At 35.3% G+C, this 25,129-nt stretch overlaps 2 protein-coding genes across 3 annotated transcripts in view; one reads left to right on the top strand and one right to left on the bottom strand.

Annotated features, from left to right (window-relative positions):
* Positions 1 to 674: 674 nt before the first annotated feature.
* On the top strand, positions 675 to 5,290 carry pierce1 (piercer of microtubule wall 1). The gene is made up of 5 exons (XM_052604787.1): positions 675 to 844; positions 1,565 to 1,661; positions 2,053 to 3,500; positions 4,769 to 4,847; positions 4,920 to 5,290. The coding sequence occupies exons 3-5, from the start codon at positions 3,235 to 3,237 to the stop codon at positions 5,100 to 5,102; spliced, it is 528 nt and encodes a 175-aa protein (XP_052460747.1). The 5' UTR covers positions 675 to 844; positions 1,565 to 1,661; positions 2,053 to 3,234; the 3' UTR covers positions 5,103 to 5,290.
* A 115-nt stretch (positions 5,291 to 5,405) lies between these two features.
* Positions 5,406 to 25,129, bottom strand: part of LOC128018913 (tight junction protein ZO-2) — a 55,698-nt gene continuing 35,974 nt past the window's right edge. For both annotated transcript variants that reach the window (XM_052604784.1, XM_052604786.1), the window contains exons 8-23: positions 23,698 to 23,809; positions 23,251 to 23,372; positions 22,526 to 22,589; positions 20,743 to 20,893; positions 20,300 to 20,408; positions 17,748 to 17,967; positions 17,370 to 17,551; positions 16,410 to 16,505; positions 14,973 to 15,052; positions 14,622 to 14,832; positions 13,157 to 13,257; positions 11,831 to 12,052; positions 10,069 to 10,185; positions 8,301 to 8,648; positions 7,100 to 7,185; positions 5,406 to 6,547 (exon numbers count right to left, since the gene is read on the bottom strand). In XM_052604784.1, coding sequence (XP_052460744.1) covers positions 6,376 to 6,547; positions 7,100 to 7,185; positions 8,301 to 8,648; positions 10,069 to 10,185; positions 11,831 to 12,052; positions 13,157 to 13,257; positions 14,622 to 14,832; positions 14,973 to 15,052; positions 16,410 to 16,505; positions 17,370 to 17,551; positions 17,748 to 17,967; positions 20,300 to 20,408; positions 20,743 to 20,893; positions 22,526 to 22,589; positions 23,251 to 23,372; positions 23,698 to 23,809 — 2,393 coding nt within the window. In that variant the 3' untranslated portion in view covers positions 5,406 to 6,375. The remainder of the gene's footprint in view (positions 6,548 to 7,099; positions 7,186 to 8,300; positions 8,649 to 10,068; positions 10,186 to 11,830; positions 12,053 to 13,156; positions 13,258 to 14,621; positions 14,833 to 14,972; positions 15,053 to 16,409; positions 16,506 to 17,369; positions 17,552 to 17,747; positions 17,968 to 20,299; positions 20,409 to 20,742; positions 20,894 to 22,525; positions 22,590 to 23,250; positions 23,373 to 23,697; positions 23,810 to 25,129) is intronic.

Genomic DNA, 25,129 nt, shown 5'->3' on the forward strand with positions numbered 1-25,129 from the left:
ACGGGTGAGATTTTTATTGTTTGGATGAAGCAGACCCTGCTATCTTCATCCACCAGCAGCTTCCTGTTTCCTCCGTCACTGGAAATGCTGCATTTCTTTCCCCCTCCTCGTGCTAACTTTCAGGCATAAATTAAAACCTGTTGGCCTCTTGTTTTTACTTGATTTACAATGGCTTACTTTGTGTTAATGTTTTGTGATTTTTTTTAATTAAATGGATAGTTACCGCCCTGGCTTCTGATTTTGTTGTTGTCTGTTGCCTTAAAATTTGAATGACTAAAACAGAAACTTAAAAATAAAGCTAAATAGAAATTATTTGAACTCAATTTAAAAAGAACACTGAAAATAAAATAAAAAAAGCCAATTCAAAATTTGCATAACGCTTATTTAGGAGGACAGGTTTTTAATTTGCCATATTACAGCAACACCAAGCAGGACTACACGAAGCCTATGTAAAATTCATAATAAAATAATGCAGTAATTCTAATTTTTTCTTTAGTTTGCCGAACTTTTAACTTCAAAAGAATGCTAAATTCTTCTCAGAGTTCACTGACAGACTCCAGCGGTTCTAGAAGGATGGAGCTTGTTCTTTACAGCTGTTTTATCAGTTCCAAACACACACAGGAATTCCGGTTTGGGGACTGACCATCCTGATTCCACTCTTCCACAGGAAGGTTAAATAAAAAGAACCTCTAACAGGACAAAGGCATTTCATTTCCCACATGTCTGGACAAAGCTGTATAGGCTACAATGACCACATCACTGCAGTCCAGTTCCTGGAGCTCAAACGTTCATCATCTATGGACCTGGACCAGCACATATTTGGAAACAGATCCATAATTTTCAGGTAGAGTTTATGGAACTAACATTTTTCCAAGGATTTGGGGACACACATTACATGACATGCTACTTTGGGATTGTGAACAATAATAAACAATATGTCACTGCTTTTTGGAGTTACTTCAATTACGGAAAGTTATTGTTAATATTTTAGTTAATTACAGTAATATTAAATATGTATACGAACACTGCAATGATAAGTATTGCAGTATGTTTCAGTCAGACGTTGGCGTTGCTCCCAAAGTTGTCCTAATGCACAATCAAGATGTCTTGTTAGCAGTATAAAATTCTATGGATTCTGTGAGAGACTTTTCCCTTTTTATTAGAAAAGTTTTTTTGCAGAAAAAGTATTGTACAATAATTATAGAGCATTCAGAACTGTTTTACATACTAAAACATTAGTTTGAACATTGTAGAAAACTAATTTTGTAGACTAATTCGTTTGTATCACAGTCACGCTATATAAAATTGTGCCCCCTGTTGGCAAATAGTTATATTAATCAGGGCGTTGCATTTTTAAATGATTTGTTTCCTGCATGTATTTATATTTATAAAGAATGGTTTGCATACTGCATGTTTATAACCATTATAAGGCCTTGTTAAACTGGAACTGTTCAGCATTATTCTTAACAATGTCATTTCTGATAGAGAAGCCTCTTTTTAATTAGTCTAACAATACTGCATTGTTTGAAGCATTACATCATGTTTTTCTACACCATCACTGCAGCAATGGATGGTCTTAACTTCTCAGAATTATTCAGGAACCTCGGAGGATCACTAATAGAGAAAAGTGAAGACTAAGATGTAATTTTAGTCTGCGAAAGGTAAAGTACAGAAATTTGTAGCAAATCTTAAATATGTTTACATTCTGCATGTTTTAAAACCATATACGCCATTTAATTTGACAAAGTTGTGCCTTGATGAGAAGAAAGGAGCCCTTTTTAACTGCTTCACAGTCCATTATTACTTTTGGTACGCGCTAGGCCAGACTCAAACTCGTACCGTGAGTAATAATGCACTGTGGCAGTTTGTTTATCAGCGTGGAGAAACTCAAAACAGGTTTGGAAGCAAATGCATGAAGACGAAACATTTCAATATGTCTCACTTGCATAAATGCACACTTTACACTTGCATAAAAAGCCAACCATGTCCACACCTTCTTCCCTGTGCTGTGCCATTTGAGACCCTCTAAAATCTGTATTGTTTTCATTTTAGGTTTGAAATGACGTAAACTGCATACAATCCAAGGAGTGGAAATTCTGGATGACAACTCAAAATGTTTGTAAAGTGTATGCAGCATGACATTTCTCTATGCAGCATTTAAAACAGTCAAAAAAGCTAAACATCAGTTCCAACTGAAATCAAGAGGCCCTAAATCTGGGTTTTACTATTATTTTCTGTGTAGAAGAAAACTACTTGATGTAATGCAAATGTAAGAAATGTGTTATAGGTTCATGTAGACGTGGCTGCATGATGTCTAAATGAATCTAATAATAATTTATTCTGTAAATAAGCAATAATGATTGAATCGGATGTTCTTTTGTTGCCTCTATGGGTCTGTGGACATCTGACAGACATATTAACTTCAGTGTGCATTGGTATCTATTTGCTTTTGTAATAAAACAATTTACAATATAATATTGAAGTTACTTTTTTTTTTTTTATAATACAGTTACTATGTTTTCCCATTTACTCTGACAGCTCTCCTGAGACGGTCCCCATACTGAGAGTTGAGTGCGCTGTGAAAACAGGATGGTTACTGTAGTTAAATGTGAACGTGCATTTATATCTCACTTGCACAAAAACAATAAAAACATTTAAATGCAATCTCAGAATATGATGCAAACCTGCAATAATTAAATGTCAAATAATACAAATATCCTTTTTCTGTATGTATTTACTACCATTTAATTAACCAATGTCTTTGCTGCTGACCTTTGATGATCCAATTCAACCATACTAATAAGCAAAAATTATTTCGGGTTAGAATTTTTTTTTTATTTATTTATTATTTATTGCTTAAGAGTGCTGAACTTTCTTCCTTCATCTTATTCTTCATAAAAGTGTAAATCATGATTAAATGTTTTTTTTTCAACTAAATAATTTTTTTACCATTTGTACCATTTGTCTACATTTGAATAATTTTTTCTCTTTACTTTACACACACACACACACACACAATCTCTATTTTTTTTTTTTTTAATTTTTATTAAATGGGGCGAACGTGTCTGGAGCGGTCGAATGTGGCATTTTGTAAAGCGTAGTTATTAATGCACAATCAATTCATATTAGGTGTTGCCAAGTAATATAGTGGAACTGCTGTTTGTCCCGAGTAAACCCATTCAACAGCGCGAGGTAGTTTGAAACTATTGAGAGCTCCATGAACCACGTGACCGCATGGCGGCGAGATCAAAGCATGGCTCAACACGTCACTTAGTTACAATGTTGATAGCAACCAAGCGTACGGAATGGCCAAATATTCGAGGATTCACTGAGGGTTTGAATCCAAGGGAAAACATGGACGATCACTCCGCAGATGAAGGAACAAGAATGGAGCCTGAACCATTGTCTAATACAACTGAAATAAAGACGAGCGATGTGTATAAAGTGGATAAAAACTTGCCAGCTCGCTTTAATAATCCGGAGGGTTTCAGAGGATACAGGTGAGAAGAGTCGTTCAGCCGCAGTGCATCTTGTGTGACCTATATATATATATATATATATATATATATATATATATATATATATATATATATATATATATATATATATATATATATATATATATATATATATATATATATAAATTAAAATTAAAATTAAATTTAAATTAAATTAAATGTATGCATTTAGCAGACGCTTTTTTCCAAAGCGACTCACAGTCCATTCAGGCTATAAATTTTTACCTATCACGTGTTCCCGGGGAATCGAACCCCCAACCTTGCGCTAGCTTGCAGTTGAGCTACAGCCACACACACACACACACACACATACATACATACATATATATATATATATATATATATATATATATATATATATATATATATATATATATATATATATATATATATATATATATATATATATATATATATATATATATATATTGTATGCGTATGCATGCACACTCACATATATATATACCCTATAGACGGTTTCATCGGGCGCACGCGCCTGGACCTAAGTTAACTTCCGGTCTGTGTTGTGTATATCGGTCTGACTGCGGTGCCATCTACAAACGCAGTTAAAGCCAAGGTGATGAGTAGACTGAAGTTGGGCTCAGGTGGCTGTGCTGCGGGATGTGTTTCCCATACATTTATTTATTTTTGGAGACTCGCCACAATTTTAAAACTGATCGATTTTCAAAAAGGCTTCGTTAAATAAACATGAGTAACGTTACGTAACGTACTGCACGTTTAATAATAATAATTCCTTACATTTATGTTTAAATATCAAAACGAGGCACGGGTGTTTTTATATCGCTGTATTTCTGAAAGAAGATGTTATATGCGTGATAAAGCAGCGTGTGAGCATACCAGCTCTGCTTTGTTTACAGCTGTTACTGGGGAAACCTCTATTTCTCGCACTTTATGTCTATGCTTTAAAACCTCTCCTGCTGGCAAAGAATGAATTAGCATTTTCATTAAGTCCGCCTGATCCACACAGAAAACACATTTTGTTTGTTATCAAAAAATATCTACTCTAGAGGGACTTGGCTGTTGTTATTGATTCTATTTGGTGTCTACCGGAAGTTAAGTTAGGTCCACAAAAGCGCTCACGCGCATTAACGTTTGTTTATGTTGATGCCGTTGAAACCGTCTATATGTGTTTGTGTGTGCGCAAGTGTGTTTGTATGTGTATATATCATCATTAAGAAATATAAATATGATAAAGACGTAATGATAATAAGCCTCATTATGCTTTCCAGGCAAAAAATGAGCAACCCTTTATACCAAACAACAAATCAAACATATGGAAGCAAAAAACCAACAGTTCATGAAATGCCGGTGAGTATGCAGCACACATTGCCCTATCATTAAGACTGTTCAGACAATAGTATTTACACACACATTTTTCAGACGAGCTTCAGCGGAAGTCGTCGGAAGTTTTCTGAGCATCTTCTGAGAAGTGGCATGTACAAGGATAACGGCTTCAACACGGCGGTGGACAAGAGCCGACTCACTGGACCCGATGCAACCACTGCGTTTCACGACAGAATCAATTTCCATTACTTATACCACACAGATGGGAAATCTCAGTAGATACAATCTCCATTTTGTATCTACAGTAATAAACAAGTCAAGCTAAATTGTGATACTGACGCTAGTAATTTTTTGCTTGTCATCACTTTCTGTTTTTGGGATGTTTACAAGGATAGTTACTTCCCTGCATGTTGTTCCAAACCTACAGTATATGACTTTCTTCTGTGAAACATAAAAGATATTTTGTTTTATGTCAGTGGGTTCAAATGTTGTTTGGTTCCCAACGTTCTCCAAAATACCTTGTTTGGACTAACATTCGATAATGGATTCCAAGACACTTCCTATCGAATTAATACAACTATGTCAAGAATGTCAATATAGTATTTTATTTGGTGTAGTAGAGTGAGATTCCACAGTAGACCTGAACGTAAATGTCCAGGGAATATTTTCTCAAGCCATCAAAATATAATCCACGAGTTTTAGAAGCACTTTGAATCAGTGTGTGGAGGTAAAATGGACCAACGTACAATCAAGCGTGTTCAAAACATATTGCAGTAGGGTTGAAATAAGAAAAACCGTGACAACAGCAATTTCAATCACTCAAACCAACCAGCATCTACCTGACTCATGAAGCGTCCATTTAGAAACTCGTCTGTCGTTGCTGTCGCTACACTGAGGACACGGGCGGATGGTGTTAAGGGTTTTGGTGTTAACTTTTCCCTGTTTTTCCTTGGAGCTCTAAGCAGCAAAAATATTGTCCAGAGGGCTGGATTGTCAAGTCCACAAACCTCCAATGTTATTCGTAAAGTAAAAGGCACTTCAAAATGTTGTAACAAAATCCAGTGTATTGTCTAACATCGTATACACACATGATCAGAAATGAAGGAATGCAAAGACAGTATAAACCTTAAAGAGAGTGACGTTTTAAAACAGTTTTGCTTCATCAGGCTTATAAAAAGAAAGTAACAAAAAGCGTGTCTGTAGCACACGACAGGTTTAAGGTTTTCATGGAGCGAAGAGAGGGAGAGAGACTCGTGGCGAGACGTTTCTGTTGCGTGGCAGAAACTTAAAAAATTGCATAGGCAAGAAAACATGGTTCTCGGATCACACGGAGGGAAACCAAACTAATGCAAATATATATAGATAATATATATAAAAACAATAAGAATCTGTCCTCATGGACGGAAAACTGAATTTCTTTGAAGTGAAAAAGACAAATATATGCGTGGGAAACTTAAAAGGAAATGGGACTTTCAAGTCAGCAGCAGTTTTGGTGCAGGGTGGCGTCCCGGTGGAATGGTGAAGCTGTGCGGTGAGCCGAAGCAGAGCAACTCTACAGCTCAGTGTCCTGATATTTTTGTGGGTTGGTGTAATAGCCACGCTTGGTCTGCTCTGCCAGCTGATGTTGAAATTCCTCTCCGGGCTCCTGGCCGAGGCCAAGCGGGCGGCTCTCTGTGTATGGCAGCCTGCAAGGAGGCGTCTGGGGCTCTGGTCGCGCACTTGAGCTGCACACAAAGCAAATGCAATGAGATGAGTGAAAGATAAGTCAGTGCACTTTTTCACACTTGAAGGGACAGGAAGCAAAAATGAAAATTCTGTCATTTACTTGCCCACTGAGTTGTTAGTAGCCATTGACTTCCATATTCTTTTGCATACTATACAAGTCAAATGGCAACCAACAACCGTTTGGTAAGCAAAGTTTTTCAAAATATCTTCTCGTATGTAAAGCAGAGAGAATAAATTCATACAGGTTTGGAACACCTTGAGGAGGAGTTACATTTGTTGGTGATACATTTTTCATTTTTGGGAAACTTAACCTTTAAGGTACAGGTCACATTTATTCAGCAATATTTTTCAGGGGAATTCTGTTTGGAATCCATGCAATTGGGAATTTTACGTGAGGGTGTAAGATTTCACAACAATTTGGAGTTGGTCATGCCAATTTGCCACATTAACCAACAAAAGAAGCTGTGTGGTTTGAAAGTAACTTCTGTGCGAGCAGTGCTTCATACATTGCTACACCACCGACGATAAACAACATTGCTCCAGACTCTTACCCAATAGGTTGAGGTCTGCTGTGATCCAGTTTCTGAGACTTCATAGGGACGGCATAGATGTCTGGATGTTTCTGAGCAATCTCCAACTGAAAAAAAAAAATAATAATTCACATCAGAATATTATATGAATACTTTGGCAGAAAATTAGTAAGAACAACAATTTGCTGCATGAAATTATTATTACTATTTGAAGACATTTTGAAGAGTGCATTTTTTTTTGGAAAACATTTCTATATGCAAAATGAATCATCAATATTTCTGATGTTTTTTCCAGAAGAGAAAGGATGTAAATTTGAATATATAATTTTGTTTAATATAGAATTTTTATTGTTTCTCTCTCTAACTATATATTAATTTTAAGTTGTGTTTGTCAAGCTACCTAGCATATAGATTATTGCACAGTTAACACACATCGATAAGGCACGAAAACTCAAAATCTTCCATTTCACGAGTTCACCCTTACATCTAATCTGAAGGCAAATAGTAGGCATATTTTGGCGTGCTGTCCTGGGGGAGGGGTCCGGGCCCGGAGCATAGCCCGAACCCAAATAACTCCCCCTATCCCTAATTTGGGATAAATAGATTAGAAGTGAGGAGTTGGGGTGGAGGAGGGTTGCCGAAAAACTGTCGTGGGACAGGAGGTAGGAAGACTGGATATATACGCTTGCGTGCTATTTAAGATGATTAGCTAAACGAGATGTACCTGTGCCAAATTGGATGATTATCTGATCGTGCTTCTCCCGAACTTTGTTAATAAAACCACATAAAAATGCAATACAATTTCATAATTTCATTCAGTTTATGTGTATAGCATTCAATATACTGTTGTATAACATACAGTACGTAAAAAAAATAAAATAAAATAAAAAAATTATCAGTATTATCAATTACCAATATATATATATATCTTTAAAACTGTTCCAAAGCATCTTTACAGACTAGCCAAAAATACAAAATAAATGCAAAATAAAATGCATAATTGATAATAAAAAAAATTAATTAGACAATGACTGAAAAATTAAATCTATTCCTATTGGCTCTTTCACATAGATTGTAAAAAAAAGTGATGCTCTTTTTATTTAGGTAAAAAAAAAAATTGACCAATTAAAATGAAATGTAGGGCAGGTTTTTGGAATGAAGTTACTGGCTGAAGTGTACAAGGGACATACTGTCTAGGAGCCTAAAGCTGGTGAATACTCACCCTGGCATTCTGAGCCTGTTGGATCTCCAGGACTTTCTGTGTCCGGGCCAAATGATCCATCTGCTCAAAGGCCTTCACTTTGCCCAGGAAAGACCTCTTAGAGGGATCGCCAGGACTGACCTCCAGGGGCTCACTGTCCCGTACCGGGGGGCTGTTTAATAGGCCCCTGGAGGTGTGGGACAAGTAGGTAGGTTTGAGAGGAGTGGGGGGAGGTGGGGGCTTGGTTTTTGCAGGAGAGTCCTGGCTTCGCGGGTGCTCGCTGCTCGCAGGGCTGCTTGAATGAGTGTCGTAGTTTCGAGAGGGGTCGTACTGCCCCCGCGACACCTCCAATTGAGACAGCAGTTTTACCTGAAAGACAGTTCATCGTGTGTTGGAGAACAGCACTACTGAATTGAATCAAAGAGTCGGTTCCCACTACATTCAACCATGGGTTAACCTTTCCCTAAACCAAAGGTGAAGGCCAGTTTTAGCACTGGATAAAGTCGTCACCACAGCATTTTTCACACTGAACTCCATCATTCCAAACACAAAACCTACTAATGCAACACTACCCACTAACAAAAACTCAAACACTTACTAATTGTGCCTGGTTTTCTATAAACTCTGCCAAAAAACTACTAGTAACACTTTATAATAAGGTTCAATTTTGTTAACATGAGTTAATGCATTATTCAAGTAACAGTTTCAATTAACTAAATCTAAAAAAAAAAATGTGTTTGTTTTTTTATAATTGCAATAAAGATTAAATAAATTAAAATATATATTAAAATTTCTATTTAGCTTTTTTCAGTTTTAGTAATTTATTGCAAAACAACTACAGTAGTATATAATTAGAACTAAATATCCTGTCATAAATTAACAACAACAATTTTATAACATTTATTTATCTAAGTTGGATGTTAGCTGTTAATTTCTACATATACTGTATGAATATTTTTTCATTCAAAGTTTAATCACGAGCTAATGTATTTAAAAAACAATCAAGCAATTATAATATAATATAAATTATCACTAGATTATAAAATACAGTTAGTATAAAATATCAACTATTATTTATTTAGTTGATCCATGCTTTTATTTTCTACATATATTAATACATTTTGCACCATATTTAAAGTAAAAATCATGACTTAATGTATTATGAAAAAAAAAAACATTTATACAAACTGAGATTAAAAAAATACTATAAAAATAACATTTTAATTATCTATTGTTACAGAGTTAAACCTTATTTTAAATGCTTAACCAAAACTACTTCCTCCAGTTAACTTCTTTGACGTGTCTGGCACAGTTTGTTCAAAATGAACTAGATTCTAACAGCAGCTTTCAAATACACTATACTAGTTATTTAACCAATCATTTGGCACAACAGCGATCACAGCTTGGCTCTACAGCGTACCACAATGTGTCAATGAGCTGCTGCGGGACGATTCTGAACTGCTGGAAAAATGGCTGCACCAAATCAGGCCGTTCTTCTGCATGAATACAGGTGCAGTCAGGGGAAGAGTTGTGTTAGTAAGGGTCAGTTTATAATCTTTACTGCAAAGAGTCTCTGTGAAGTATTGGTAAACTTAATGGATACATGTCACATAATAAAATATCAATGCAACCAATCCGTTTAAAGTGCAGCTTAAGTGTCCAAATATGTCCTTTGTCTACTGCAAACAAATTTGTAGTCTTCCTAGTCTGGTATTTTTGACACTATTGTAATATCTTGATGAATGCTGTTTTTAAGAAAGGAAAGCCACTGGGCATGTCATGAGCTCACCTTTGCAGGGTCAGGCAGGAAGGTGGACATTAAGGGTGGACTAGCCTCAGTCAGCATCTCTCTGCTTTCCATTCGCCGGAGACGACCTCGAATCTCGGGGCTGGACTTCCTGAGGATCTGGGAAAGCAAGAAAGTATTCAGAAAACATAGCAAGACATCTAGGCTGGGGAATGTTTTCATGCATGCACACACACTACAGCAAACAAACAGTCAGTTTGTCTTGGGCCAACAGTATACTATGCTTCTGACTTAACACCCATCCAAAAGGCTGCCACACTTTTGTTTTGACCAATTCATTTTCTTTACTTTTCCAATTCAATTCAAGTTTATTTGTATAGCGCTTTTTACAAAACAAATCGTTACAAAGCAACTTTACAGAAAATTATGTTTCTACAATATTTAGTAGTAGCTAGTAGTTTGTGCACATTTGACAGGATTTTAGAAAAAAATAAAAGTAATAATAATAATACAAGACGTAGTCAGCTAGACGATGAACTATCAATATTATTAATTAAGTTATTATATGATGCAGTCACACATGTAGCAATAATTGTTAGTTCTGTTTGTTGATTCAGGGTTAGCATCATCTGAGGTCCTCTGAGGGTCAGTTCTTTGTGATTTCTTTAAAAGGCTTTAAAAATATGTTTTTATTATTATTCGATGTTTTATTTTATAAGCATTTTTAAAACAACTTATTAATTATGTTTTCTAATGCCCTTTATACAAACCTTTAGCATTACTTATCTACTGTTTTAGCATATATTTAATATTTTAAGTATTTTTTACTATTTATTATAATATTTACTACTATAAAAGCTAATTTTAAATGAACCTTTATGTTTTATATTTTAGTTAAAGTTATAATTATTTTATGTGCTTTTAACATTTTTATTAGTTTTTAAAATATCTCTATTTAGCCAAAAAAATTATTAATTTTATTATGCACCTTTGTAATTTTTATTTGATATATCTAATAAAATGTAATCATATCCATTAAAAAATAAAAAATATATTATGAATAAATATATATATTTTTAACTTTATTTTTACTTAGGTTTTAGTAATTTTAGTACTTCAGTTTAAACTTAAAAATAGCTTTTTATTATTTATTACATTTCAATTTTAAAAAACGTAGTTTTATTTAACAAATTACAACACTGATTCCCTGATATTTTCAGGTTTTTCATAGCAACAGACACCCTTATAATGATATTTGCTAGATTAATCAATTTATATTACTCTATTCAGTAATATTTAGTGAACAAGAATTTTGTACTTCCAAAATCTAACACAAGGGGGCAGAAGAGTCTGCTCTTTGCATTTATAGACGCACTGAATGTTTAGCTGTTTTGGGGAAGCATGAAATCCATGTGATTAGCCATGTAAACTCATTATCATACACTTCTTGCATTTGCAGCATGTAATGCATGCATGACAAGTGTGTGCTGATGTCTTGTTCTCAATATGAAAATGAATATCCCTGCCGGCTTGACCTTTTTCCTTGAATATATAGCTGACTTAGTACTGATCTAGGCAACTGTGAGGGATGCTATTGCAGCAAGCATGTTTAAATGTGTGGATGTCAATACATGTGCATGCAGTTCGACAAATCAGTGTGAAATATGCATGTGTCCATATGTGTTTTTTGACATTATAAATAATAGCCAACAATGTTTTGGAGTTAGTATGCATGCATACGAGTGAATTTCTCTGATATTCCCAGGTTTTCCATGGCATGTTAAATGTGTGCATGTGCTCTAACCTCCTCTGGCATGACTGGCTCAGAGGAGCGGCTAATGGCCGACACGCGCTGGCGATCGAGCAGCTCGTCTGTTTCATTATCTGTGTAAGTTCCGCCCTCATCCGCCGTGTCGTCATAGTCGCTGGTCAGCCGGCTGTCCATGCTGAGATAGTCTGCACTCATGGCCGAGAGATATGACATGCGATCGTCATGAACGTCAAGGTCCCCCTCCGTCCCGTCACGCTAAAAAAGACACATGATGGATCTTGTGTACAGAGAGGAGTGAAAACAAAAGAAAACACAAAAACAAAATAGAACGAAAGCTGTAGAGCACCACCAAAGAATGATGAACAGTAAAAGCACAGAAAAACAGGAGGATTGACTATCGTGACTTTCAGAAAAGGAAGGCATGCATTAGCAGGTTATCTATGGGCTTAACAGTAAGGGAAACATTCAGGAATACTGGGAAAGATAAAGTGGGAAAATGTGATTGAATGAGTCTTAAAGTAAAGAGATGGTGTAAAATGTTGCATTAAAGTCAACATAAAAAACATTTATTTTTTAATGCGCATTACTGATCTGTACATCTACATGATTCTGTACTGTACATGATTCATCACGTGTTAATATTTTAGATGCATTTCATTCTTTTTTCATTTAATTAAATATTTCATATTTGTATATTTTTTTTGTCTTGACAACATAATTCGGTAATCATAGGGGAATTTCCCAATATTTTTACTGTAGCTTTGTAGTAGTAGTACTGTAGTTTAAATGGTTAAATGTATTTTATCTGCTCCATAAATTATTCTAGATTCCTTATCTAAATTGTTTAAATGTGTAGAATCCACACAAACTTGTTTTTCCATCAACTGATCAAAATTTACTGCAGGTTATGCATATTCATTGTATTCACACAAAACGAAACTAACGAGACTAACATTAAACTCTGCTTCATGCTGGACACTATTTATTTATTCGGAGTTGTTCAAAACATGGTAATCGAATACGGTTTTAATGATTATTAAAATATGAAACGGCAAAACTAACCGTGGGGAATTTTATCATGATTTATCATCAAACCAGTAATCGCTTCATCCCTAGTTTAATTAATATTAGGATAATCTTGCTGCATATCTACTTTCAATTATTCACATTTACATCTATTCAAATAGCATATGCTTTTATCCAAAGTGACATACAATTGAGGAATATGAGAACGATTCATCTCGAGCTTCAGATGGCAGAAGCACAATGCACAACGGTGTTTGATGTTGACTTTAAGAAGAGGTTTGGTTGAAGAGTGGATAGAAGGTGGTGGAGAACTACACCGTCCATTGTTTTTACCTTCCCCTCTGAGACCCACACAGGGTGGGTCTGCTGGACTCGTATGGTCTCCTTCAAACTGCCGTACCAGGCATCATTAGCAGAGTTCAGATCGATAACAGCTAACAGACCGATGGGGGATGGATGGAGGGAGAAAGAGAGAGGAAATCAACACCTTTAGGTTTGGGTCAGCTGTTCTCTAGATTCAGCCTGATCTGTTTATCTCACCGTGTTCCCATCAGCTGCTTTAATCATTTGGAGATTTTCAAATTGGAATCTGTATCAAAGTCAGTTTATATTGATATGTGCCAATCACAATACACCATAGCTTCTCTTTACTGCACTTCCCCTTGATTCAGTTCTTAAGCATTTTACTAAAGACAATCATTTAATAGTCCATTTTTATATTTTCTTAAAACAAATGTACATGCTTACCCAAGCAAAACTCACTTCTATAATGTTATGATCTTTAAAGGTGCTGTAGGGAACTTTTGTAAAAATATATTTTTTACATATTTGTTAAACCTGTCATTATGTCCTGACAGTAGAATATAAGACAGATAATCTGTGAAAAAATCAAGCTCCTCTGGCTCCTCCCAGTGGTCCTATTGCCATTTGCAGAAACTCCATCGCTCCCGGTAAAAAATAACCAATCAGAGCTGCGGTCCGTAACTTTGTTTGTGTTCATCTCGTCAGTAAAGCCGGTTATCTAATCAGCGGTAAATTCCCTCAGGTGCGTGATTTCACATAGAGCAGCTGCTACTACACAGAGCCGTTTGTTAACTGAGAAGATGCGCAAATAAAAGCTGAAAATGAAGTGGATTTGCGCATCTTCTCAGTAGAGAACCGGCTTTACTGACGAGATGCGAGTTAACGATCGGCCGATCGTGATCGGAGCAGCCCTAACGGACACATTATATGTGAGCTCAGACGGGAAACACTGTACCTCGCGTTGGCTTCATATGGATTATTTTCGACATGACTTAATTTAATAATAAACACTTCAAGCTTTCTTTAGATATAGTGTAATTCTCAGGTCATTTTCATTCATTTTAGTGACTCGTTTGAGGAAGATATTCACAGAGACTCAATGCAGAAAGTATTTGTTTTATATATTTTACAAAGCCAAAAAAAAAAAGTTTTGTAGATATTGGGAGTGTAGGCTATAAAAATAATAGGCTTCTTGTGTATTTTATCAGTCATTATTAAATTAATGAAAGAACTAGGAGTTACACTTTATAGTGTATTTTCTAGGTTTGATAACGTAAAGTAAATTTGAAAAAGTAACTTGAAAGTAAATTAGTAAAATTATTTAAATGCAGTAATCAGTAATGTAACCAAATTACAATTTTAATTGAGTAATTAGTAATTTGTAGTGGATTACTTTTTTTGAGTAACTTAACCAAACAATGTTTGAGACACTACAGGGTTGCGAAAATAATGAGCGTTTTATTTTTTATGTGGTGTCTGGACCCCCAGGACTGACCGGTAAACAGGTGTGAGCAGGTTTTCCTGAGCTTCAGAGCCTGCTCGTAAAGTTTGCGGGCACTGCGGTTCGAGTTGGGGATGATCCTCTGTCTCATCGCCTTCACCCCATGTTTGCTGTCCGGGCTGAAGAAGATGACTATAGGGTACCACTGTGTGTAGTTCAGGGTGTCCACAGCTTTAGGGGTGACATCCAGGAGAGCATGCTTGTCCTGCATCAGTGACAGAATTGGTCATTGCTGAACGTAGATAAAATATGCAAAGCTCAAACGGACATTTATGTTATTGACTTTGAGTGAAACAAAAGAATGCAGTAAGTTTTGATTAGTAATTTGTGTGTATACTCAGTTACCTGTTCAATGATCTGTCGAATAGTTTTGAGACGAACCACCCCGGAGGATTTTTCTGATCCTGCATCTTTTGGTTCGGTTTCTGATGTGCCAGTGAACAAAAACAATGAGTATTATTAAACTACAAATAAGAAAACTTACTCAACATGTACAATGTAACTTTTTATTGTAATGCTAGCTAAAGCACTGGCTATTGGCTTAAAGCTGAATTTTCAGCATCTTTTCTCCAGTCTTGAGTGTCACATGATCATTCAGAAATAATTCTAATATGCTGATTTATTATCAATGTTGTAAACTGTTGTCCTGCTTAATATTTTTTTGGAAACTGTGATACTTTTCTTTCAGGATTCTTTGAAGAATAAAAAGATAAAAAGAAGAGCATTTATTTCTAACAATATACACTACAGTTCAAAAGTTTGGATCAGTAAATTTTTCTTCTTCTTCTTCTTCTTCTTTTAAGAAATTAATTTTTATTTTGTTAAGAAGTGATAGCAAAGATTTATTTTGTTAGAAAAGATATATATTTTGAATAATTGCTCTTTCGCAGTATCGCAGTTTCCAAAAAAAATATTTGGCAGCACAACTGTTGCCAACATTGATAATTCTAATAATAAATCAGCCTATTAGAATGATTTCTTAAGGATCATGTGATGCTTTATACTGGAGTAATGGCTGTTTGAAATTCAGCTGTGCAACACAGAAATACATTTGATATTTTCTGTATTTTTGATCAAATGAATGAGCATAAGATAATTCTTCAATAACATTACAAGTCTTACTGATCCCAAAATAGATTATAAATGATAGAGGTACTGCATAACAGGATTGACCCCCCCCCCAAAAAAACTATATAAATAAAATTTTATAAAATAACTTAACAATAAAAACAATAAAAAATAAAAAAAACAATAAAAAATAACAATAAAATTGTTGTTATTATTATGATTATTATAAGAATAATCTTGAAAATGAAAAAATTTGCTACATCTCTACTTTGGAAGATTCACACTTACATTTATTAATTTAGCAGATTTTTTTGTATTTTATTTTGCATAAAGTTTTGTATCCCAAAAAGACATCTGACAAACAGACATTCTATATTTAACTTGGCTGAATGGTGGAAACTCATTCACATGAATACGCTTTTAACAGGATGCAAACTTCAATTAATACATTCTTCCATTATTTATATAATTATATATTTGTATCTATATATATATATTTGTATCTATATCTATCTATCTATCTATATATAAATATATATATATATATATGTATATATATATGTGAAAAATTATAATTTATTATTATTCCAAACAGAATTTCAAAAGCAAAGCATCATATCATGTTGAGTCTAAAACAATTTTGCCTGCATAAAATCTGTGAGCATCGCTTCAGACATTATTGATGGTATCACAGAGACAGTAGCATGAACTCACTGGCAATAACAAACTCGTCTGGAAGCTCTTCGGCCAGTTTTTCACCGGCAGCATCAGCGATTGGTCCAAACAGCACAACCGGCCTTCGGAAGCCCGCTATGGGAGAAGACAAAGCTTACGAACAGGGTTTCAGAGCAGAGGAAATATGTTTTAACCTTACTAAAATACAAAATGGTTTATATTAATGGTAATAAACACTTCATGTTAATAGGGTTTAGAAAGGATTCATTGAGAGAAGAGTTTTGACTGACGATTCGAAACAAGACATTTTCAAATTCTTGACTGTGGTTTTGGTGACATAAATCATGATGATTTTTTTGTGTGTTATTTTTCTTGAACAGTGTGTAGAGAGCAATCTTTCTCAGCGATATGCCCATTTTTTAAAAGTATTAAAAATGCCTCAGCTGTCTGTGTGGGTAACCAGAGACTTTCATTAGCGCTATTAGACTGAGCCGCTCAGAGATGTGACTAATGTTGTGTGTAAGCAGCCATCATCTTATTGTGTTAATGATACAGGTACTGTGATAAGTAAATTACAAATGTTTGCCATCCAATGCATCAGTTGTTCAAGATGTATTTTCTGGCTGTTTTCTGATTAACAGGGTCCCTACACAGTGTTTAAGGCTCCCTACACTTGTTATTTATATAACTAGCTAGCATTAATTAGCATTCTGTATCCTACAGGCAAAGTTAATACACTTATGAATGACAAGTCCAGTTATGAACGACAGGGATAAAAGATTTTTGGCTGTTTCTTCGTCTTTTAAAATAGATCCTCAAAAATAGTCCGTCAAAAATAGACTAAGCGCCTATCTTTAGCGAAGCAGCACAGAGAGCCGTTTCTCAAACATGCTCCGTTGGACGTGTCGAAGCCATAATGGACCACAGTACATCTCCAATACACACACACACACTGTTGGGTGATTGTAACATACTCTCTTTTTGGTTTGTAGCACCCACCTTCTCTCAGCACCACCCTTTCATAGGCAGGGAAGCGGGTGGAGACGGCCGCAGAACTTTCCTCTCGGCTCTTCCGCATATCTTTCTTCTTGGACGCCCTCTGACCACGTAGCCTCCAGAAGTCTGCCCTGTCACTTCCTGAGCCCTTATGTGTGTTCTGGACGTTTGCCATCTGCTCCGCTCTGATCAGTACAGGACCAGGGGTTATGCAGCAGCAGGTTTGTGCAAAGAAAGCGATAAGTCACTATAGAGCAGAGTCCGCTTTCTGCTTATGTCCAGTTTAAATACAACTTCATATTCCATTTGATGTTAAAAGCATTTAGCTTGTACATATCATTTAATCTCATGCAAAGACTTTCCACCTTTCTTCATTCTTACCTGCTCTTGCTGGGAATGATGCCCTTTTCCAGCAGCTTGTTGTCTTTGCTCAAGCGGATGGCCAGCCAGTTTCCCAGCTTGCCGTCGTATAAGGTGTCCACCACCTTGACGATCTCTCCCCGGGAGAAGGCAAGACAGTGAGGCAGCTCCTTCTCATACTCAAAATGAGTCCGGATAAAAAATGAGTCCCCTCGACCGGACACCAAGATGTCTTCATAAACTAGGACACAAAACAGAAGCATAAACTCCTAAACATGTCTCAGCATTAACTAGTAGAGCATGATGCAAGAAATGCCACTGTTTTAGGTCAACTCAAAATGCATTTTAGTTCTTTGTGCAATATACAGCTGTAGGATGAAAAAGAGACTATGTGAAACAAGACTAAAATTAATAGCACTATCATATAAAATATAAATCTATAAAAAAATTAATTATGCTTTAAACATAAATAAAAAATAAAAATATACAATAATAAATAAAAATATGAATAAAGAAAAAATCTAATGATGATGTAAATAAAAAATGATTAAAACACTATATGAAAATAAACCAATATAATAAAAAAAATTAAAAAAAAACATAAAAATAAATATAATTATAATAGAATTCAAAAGGTTCTGTAAAACAATTTAATGCATAGACAAAAATAAAATACAAAAAAATGGATAAACAACTAAATAGTTAAACAAATAAATAAATATAACAATACAAAAAATACATCATTACAATTAAATCTTGCTGTAAATGTAAAATAATAAATAACAAATAAATAAATACATTATAATAAAAAAACATATATAAAAAAGTAATATAAATGCATGAGTAAACAAAGTAATTTTTTATAAATATTTGTATATAATATTTATTCTATGCTGTAAGTGATTTTCAATCTTTCTCCTTCTCCAAACCAATGCTGATAATGCTGTTAATGAACTCTGCTGTCAACTGATGACATTTAATTAAATTCTCCACTCCAATTCAATAATTTATCATAATGTGATGTAAGATTTCCATGGTTGATGTAATTTTATAATTTGTGAACTTTAATGTTATCTGATTTAGGATTTACAGTGTCAAGGATAAAAGTTTCAGCGGGCAGATTTTCTACAGTGGTGCCGTCACCCTCTTGATTAAAGCTCTGACACCACATCTGTCTCAGCTCACAACAAAAGAGCTTCAACCCCTGACAGCGCCAGACCTCGCTTTCCCATGAGACACCCACACCGAGAGGAGATGGAGTAAGAGGAATAGAGATGAAGCCAGGGAGAAAGAGCGATGGCATGACAGCAGAAAAAGAGGGATGGAGCAGAGAAAGCTGCGTCAGTGCTGACGTCCTGCTGTCTTGTGATGAGGTTAGGAACTTGTTTTTGGTTGGACTCCAAATCCAAAAGACTTCAAGAGATCCGTTTTTATCAGGATTGACCCAATAAACATCAGCATGGGGTTTTCATGCGAGACATTCAGTTCCTCACATAACAGGCAAGAGAAAACAAAGCTCACAAACACGAAAAACTGGATTTTGGTATGTTTGTGCACATGTTCGCATGACCGCACTTGACACGGCAGTCCCTGGAAGAGCCAAAACTGGTTACAACTGGTTTTGTAGTGATGAGCAAGAAGCCAAGGCCTCTGTGTGTATAGGGGGAGGGGAAGAGCAAAGAGACAGTGGTTCAGGACACATATACGGTGATGTAATATTGGTAACTAGTTCTTCTGCTGTTTTTAAACTTTTTAATGCCAGAGACCCCCAAGTATGACAATCCTGTTGCAAAAGGACCTCCTTCTTAAAATAATAGTAGCTATACATTTTAAGACCTGTTTATACTGCGTGAGCTATTATGACAACATGTTGAATAAGAATAAAAGAATTGGTATTTACATTGTCATTGTACAAAAAGCAAAAAAAAAAAAAAAAAAGGATTATTATTTCTAAAAATGTGGAAAATATTATTATTAATAATTCAATTAATTACTATTATTATTATTATTATTATTATTAAAAAAGGTGCTTAAATTTTTTTAATTATAATAAAAGCAGAAGGTATTACAAACAAATAGAAATATCATATTTTTTTAAAAGATACCCGATAATAAATACATTATTATTTAATTATAATAAAAACAAAAGGTGTTTAAACAAATAAACAATACATAAAAAGAACAATTATAAATATACACTAATAAATATAACAATAAATAAAATACATCATTAAAATCAAATCTAACTGTACATATAAAATAATAAAGAACAACACATTAACACATTATTATAAAAATCAAAAGGGTCTGTAAAAAATACATAAATATATGAAATAATATATAATAAAAATAAACTATGATATGAAAAAAACTAAAGGTGCTGTAAATAAAGTAAACAAATATAAAAATAAATGAACTCATATATATAAAAAAATAATAATAATGGTACACAGTCATAGAATTATACAGGTGTGCCAAGTGATAACTGCGTACAAAATATTTGTGTGTTCCCTGAGTGAAGCGAACCGCAGATTTGTGTGTTTTGTAGTTGGCTCATGTTTTCTTGCTCTCACCCTCAGTCTTATTCTGTGCCAAAATGGTCACGACCTCACCCCGCGGGATCTCCAGCAGGAACATCACTGCCTCCTCTCGCACAATGCCCCGAAAGTCAACGTTATTCACCTTTAGGGAGGGACAGGAGACACACACACACACACAGTTGGAAAGAAAATGTGGCAAATGCAAATCAAATTCAAAGCATGTTCTCTCCTCCTAAAGGGATCATAACATGGAAAGCTGCACTAGTATATTGACGTAATGTTAACTTAAAGCTCCATCCCTCCCCAGTCCACCCAGGCTATTTCTGAAAACCATGATGCCAACATAATAAGCATAATAAGGTTATATAATCATAAGAGTGGTCGTTTACCTACAGAAGATTGAAAGATAAAGTAATAAAACAGCTTGATTATTATAACGTCAGAAACAAGATGACCCAAAATGATCAGAGCAGTACCTTCATGATCTGATCCCCTACACAAAGACCCTCTTCTTCGGCCGGACTGCCCTCTTGGACTCCAGCTATGAATATTCCCACATCATTTCCTCCAGCCAACCTCAGGCCAACACTCTCTCCTTTCTGGAAGCTCACCATCACTGTGTTAGGCCTTCAAAAGAGAGCGAGAGTTGGGGGTTTGCTCAAATCTTAACTGAGAAGGTTTTCCTGTGACATCATTTTAGAAAGCTTTTAAAAAATGTGACAAAAACACACCAATCCTAAAAAAAATATTATGCAAACATTTTAACTTTTAAAATATACCATTGCATATAAATATAGAATCAATTTGGATAATTTATCTGTCTGTAAATTTTGATTATTGAATTTATAGGAATTATAGCAAAGTCACAATGTTCCCATTAGGCTCAAAATATTATTTTGTATTAGCTTGAGATGGTATTCTGAATACGATTTTATTTTCATATTTTCAAGTTTTCACATTAGTTTTACAGTTTTAGTAATTTTGTGGTGTTTTTTGCCTTTTTTATTCATTTTTTTTTATGTCTACCTTTCATTTGTTAGTTTTAGTTTTGGTTATTTTAGTACTTAAAAGGATAGTTCATCTTCACTTGCTGTCCATTGACTTGCATTGTGTCCCCCCCCCCCCCCCATACCAAGGAAGTCAATGAGGACCAGTAACTGAAGGTGAAATACAAACCAAAAAGAGAGTATGTTACAATCAGCCCAACAGTGTGTGTGTGTGTATTGGAGATGTACTGTGGTTCATTATGACTTCGACACGTCCAACAGAGCATGTTTCAGAAACGGCTCTCTGTGCTGCTTCGCTAAAGATAGGCGCTTAGTCTATTTTTGATGGACTATTTTTGAGGATCTATTTTAATTGAAGGTGAAGTTAAACTAAATTAAAATAAGAACTGTTGCAACTAGCTGAAATAAAATAAGTTTAAGTTTTATATATATATATATATATATATATATATATATATATATATATATATATATATATATATATATATATATATACATACACACAATTAAATAGTGATATACTTTAATTCCTAGTAATTTTGTTTAAAAAGTTTAAAATCTGAAAATCTTCTTTTCCAAAATGCAAGGATTATTTTCTGTTGTATTTCTTTTGGTCCTTTCCAAACACACTAAAAGCCAAATGCACCGTCATGGCTTGTGATTTTTCAGCAGGGTTTCCCCTGCTCTCCACCTCTCTCATTCTGTGCTCAAGTAAAAACACACTCTGGTCTTAAAGAAAAGCGTCTCTGTAAGGAAGAGCAGGAAACAAAAATAACCTCTCCCCGTGGATATGAGCAGCAGCAGACTGCCTCTTCTTCATGAATATGAAGGAGCTGATGGAGAAAATGATTAATAGAGAGAGAGAGAGGGATTGCAGAGGTATCCAGCCTGTGATGCAGATGACACTCCACCTCTCTTCCTCTATATCAATTTCATTTCCTGTGTGCTCATCCACTAGTGCAAAAGTTTAAACAGACAGTTCACCACCACATGAAAATTCTGTCATTAATGACTTATCCACATGTTGTTTTGTTTGGAAAAGACGAATCACTGAAACATTTTTTTTTTTTTCTTGGTGAACTATTAACCAGAGCGTGTGTGTGTGTGTGTGTGTGTGTGTGAGAGAGTTAGTGGGATGAACTCCAGCCCTCAGTGAGTCCTCAGGTTTGTTAGTGAATAAGATCTTAGTTCAGTGAATAGGATCATGTGTGTGGAGGGCTGAACCTGTGGGATATTAACAGGATCCACTCACCCGTAAATGGCCTCATCTTCAGGGCTCGGTCTGAGCAGGATCTTGGGTGTCGTCTTTATTGCAGCTGCACATTGAATAATAAAATGGTCTAATATCAGTTTCACTCAATTTTTCTTTTAAATCACACCTGCCGATGGCAAGTTAAAGAAATACACTGATCAAATTTTTGGGGTCAGTAAGATTTTTTTCAGCAAGTAGTCATTAAATTGATCAAACAGAAAAGACATTTATGTGACAAAACAAAATGTATAAGTCTCCACAAAAAAACATTTAGCAACTGTTTTCAACATTGATAATAATAAGAAATGTTTTTTTGTGCAGAAATAGATTCCTGAAAGATCATGTGACACAGAATAAATGATCACAGGAATATTTTACATTTTAAAATATATTAAAATAGAAAACAGATATTTCAAAAATGTTCATAATTTTTCATTAATCTTTTTTATATATATTATGAATAAATCAGTTGTGTTACTATAGGTTTATGTAGTTATTATTTCTTTAACAAATGACAGTTTTAGTGACAAATTTGGGGAACCTACATAAACTTGTTTACCTCATGTTCCACTGAGGTAAAAGTAGTTTTTAACCATTGTTTTTAACCTATGCAATGCTGCAGTTTCTACTAGTTTCTGTCAATCCTCTGCTTCATCAATTAAACAACAGTGTGGGTCTTTATCTACCAGTTTGACTACGGGGTATATAGAGAATCATGTTCTTACATGGTGATGGTTCTTGCTCCTGTGGTTCTACTCTCTCCTGCTGGGCTGGAATTGGCTTCTCTGGAGTTTTATAAGGAGAGGAAGTTACAGCAGTCTTTGGTAATCTGCTTTGCGGATCTTCCCTGAAAATACAACAGTTTAGATCGAACACGATGCATGCATGTTCCACTAACATTTGACAACCAGTTTTTGAATATCTTAAACTATTTTTTAAATATACTGACTGAAAGGTGTGCTTGTGTTGTTTTCTTTAAGTACCACTTAGTTTTGATGTTTTGTTATTTAATGCAAGGATATTCATCCAGATCACACACTGGGCCTCACTGACTTTCATTGCATGGACAAAACACTATTTATTTAAATGTCCAAAGACTTTTTGAGCCATAGTATAATGCATCCCTATTACGTGTTGAACATCTCAGGAGCTGATCTCCAAGCGGTCCTCACCTGGCGTTCTCTCGCGCTATTTCATTGGAAGAGTGTGAAGAGAGGTCAGACTGGCGTGACCTTTGGTCGTCTTGAGGTGAGTAGGAATGGTACGACTCCATCTCAGAAATATCTGAAAGAAATCAAAGGCTACAATGAGAAGCAATGGACTTTCCTTCAACCTCTAGGACAGAAAAGAGACGAGGCCCAGAAGAGACAGAAGTAAATGGACCCACAACCACAGAGAACAGACCACCGTGTTACGGATGACTTGGTGTTAATTTGCCAAGATCTGCCCCGTTATAACAATCACTTATGTTTAGATACTGTATACTGGGGTTCTGACCACAGCATATCCATGCGGTTTGACCAAACACACGACCCAAATCGCGCTGATTTCCAATGCCTACGTGACTCAAGTGCCCAGAATTTCATAAAGCTGTTGTGGAGAGACTAATAGCAGCGTTATACAGAGGCAGAAGGTGTGATTAATCTTTAGGAACAAAACACCCTGAGAGAGGCAGAGAAAAAAGGAAGACAGGAAGTGACATCTATAGAAAATGTCTTGGAAAGCAGATTTGTGTGTAAAAGCAGCTAGTGCTTGCATACACTGACACTATATTGACAGTTAAAGGAATAGTTCACAGAAAAACATTGGGTCAGCATTATTCACCCTCATGTCATTTCCAGAGCTGACTTTTTCTATTGTGAAACATAAAATTTTTAGAAACTGAAGAGGCCTTTACCAACAATTTTTTTAGCAGTTAAGCCAAGAACCGTTAGATTCAGAGTCAGTAAAACAACTGAGGATGTGATCACTACGACTCAAGAACGAATCATGCAGTCTTACGTCTACATTATTTTTGACCTGTTCATCTTTAAATAATCACCTCAAAGAACGACTTACTTATGAATCAGACCTTCTCAAGTTCAACTCAGTGAACCAATTGCAGCATTTCTTGAGTTTCATTTCATTTTCAGACCATGCTCACCATTTTCCTGCATGTATATTCTACTTAATATTAACATTTTTGCTACACAAAAGAAACGTAGTATCACAGGTTTTGTGACAACATGAGGGTGAACTATTCCTTTAATTTCTCATTCTAGAGCTTTACTTTGTCCAGGATTATGGACAATTATTTGATTACAAGTAAAACCAACAAGAAGCAGAGCAAGGAAAATGAAGTATCGCCCTGAAAGAGAAAGCAAGACAGAAGTAGTGACGGCCAGGGAAGAAGAAAAGAGTTACTTTGTGGTCTGCTGGTGATCTAAGTGCATGTCCAGTGCATTAACAGAACTCCTCTGCTCTTCTGAGTGCCGAGTGTTCTCCAAATCTACAACACTCTCCATCTATAACAGAGCAAAAGGACACTGCCGCCCACCTGCTTCAGAACTCAGGGGGTTAATGCTCAGAGCTAACAGAGATAAATATGCTCATCTCAAATATGCT

Source organism: Carassius gibelio, chromosome A8, assembly GCF_023724105.1.
Source record: "Carassius gibelio isolate Cgi1373 ecotype wild population from Czech Republic chromosome A8, carGib1.2-hapl.c, whole genome shotgun sequence".
Lineage (NCBI taxonomy): Eukaryota > Metazoa > Chordata > Actinopteri > Cypriniformes > Cyprinidae > Carassius > Carassius gibelio.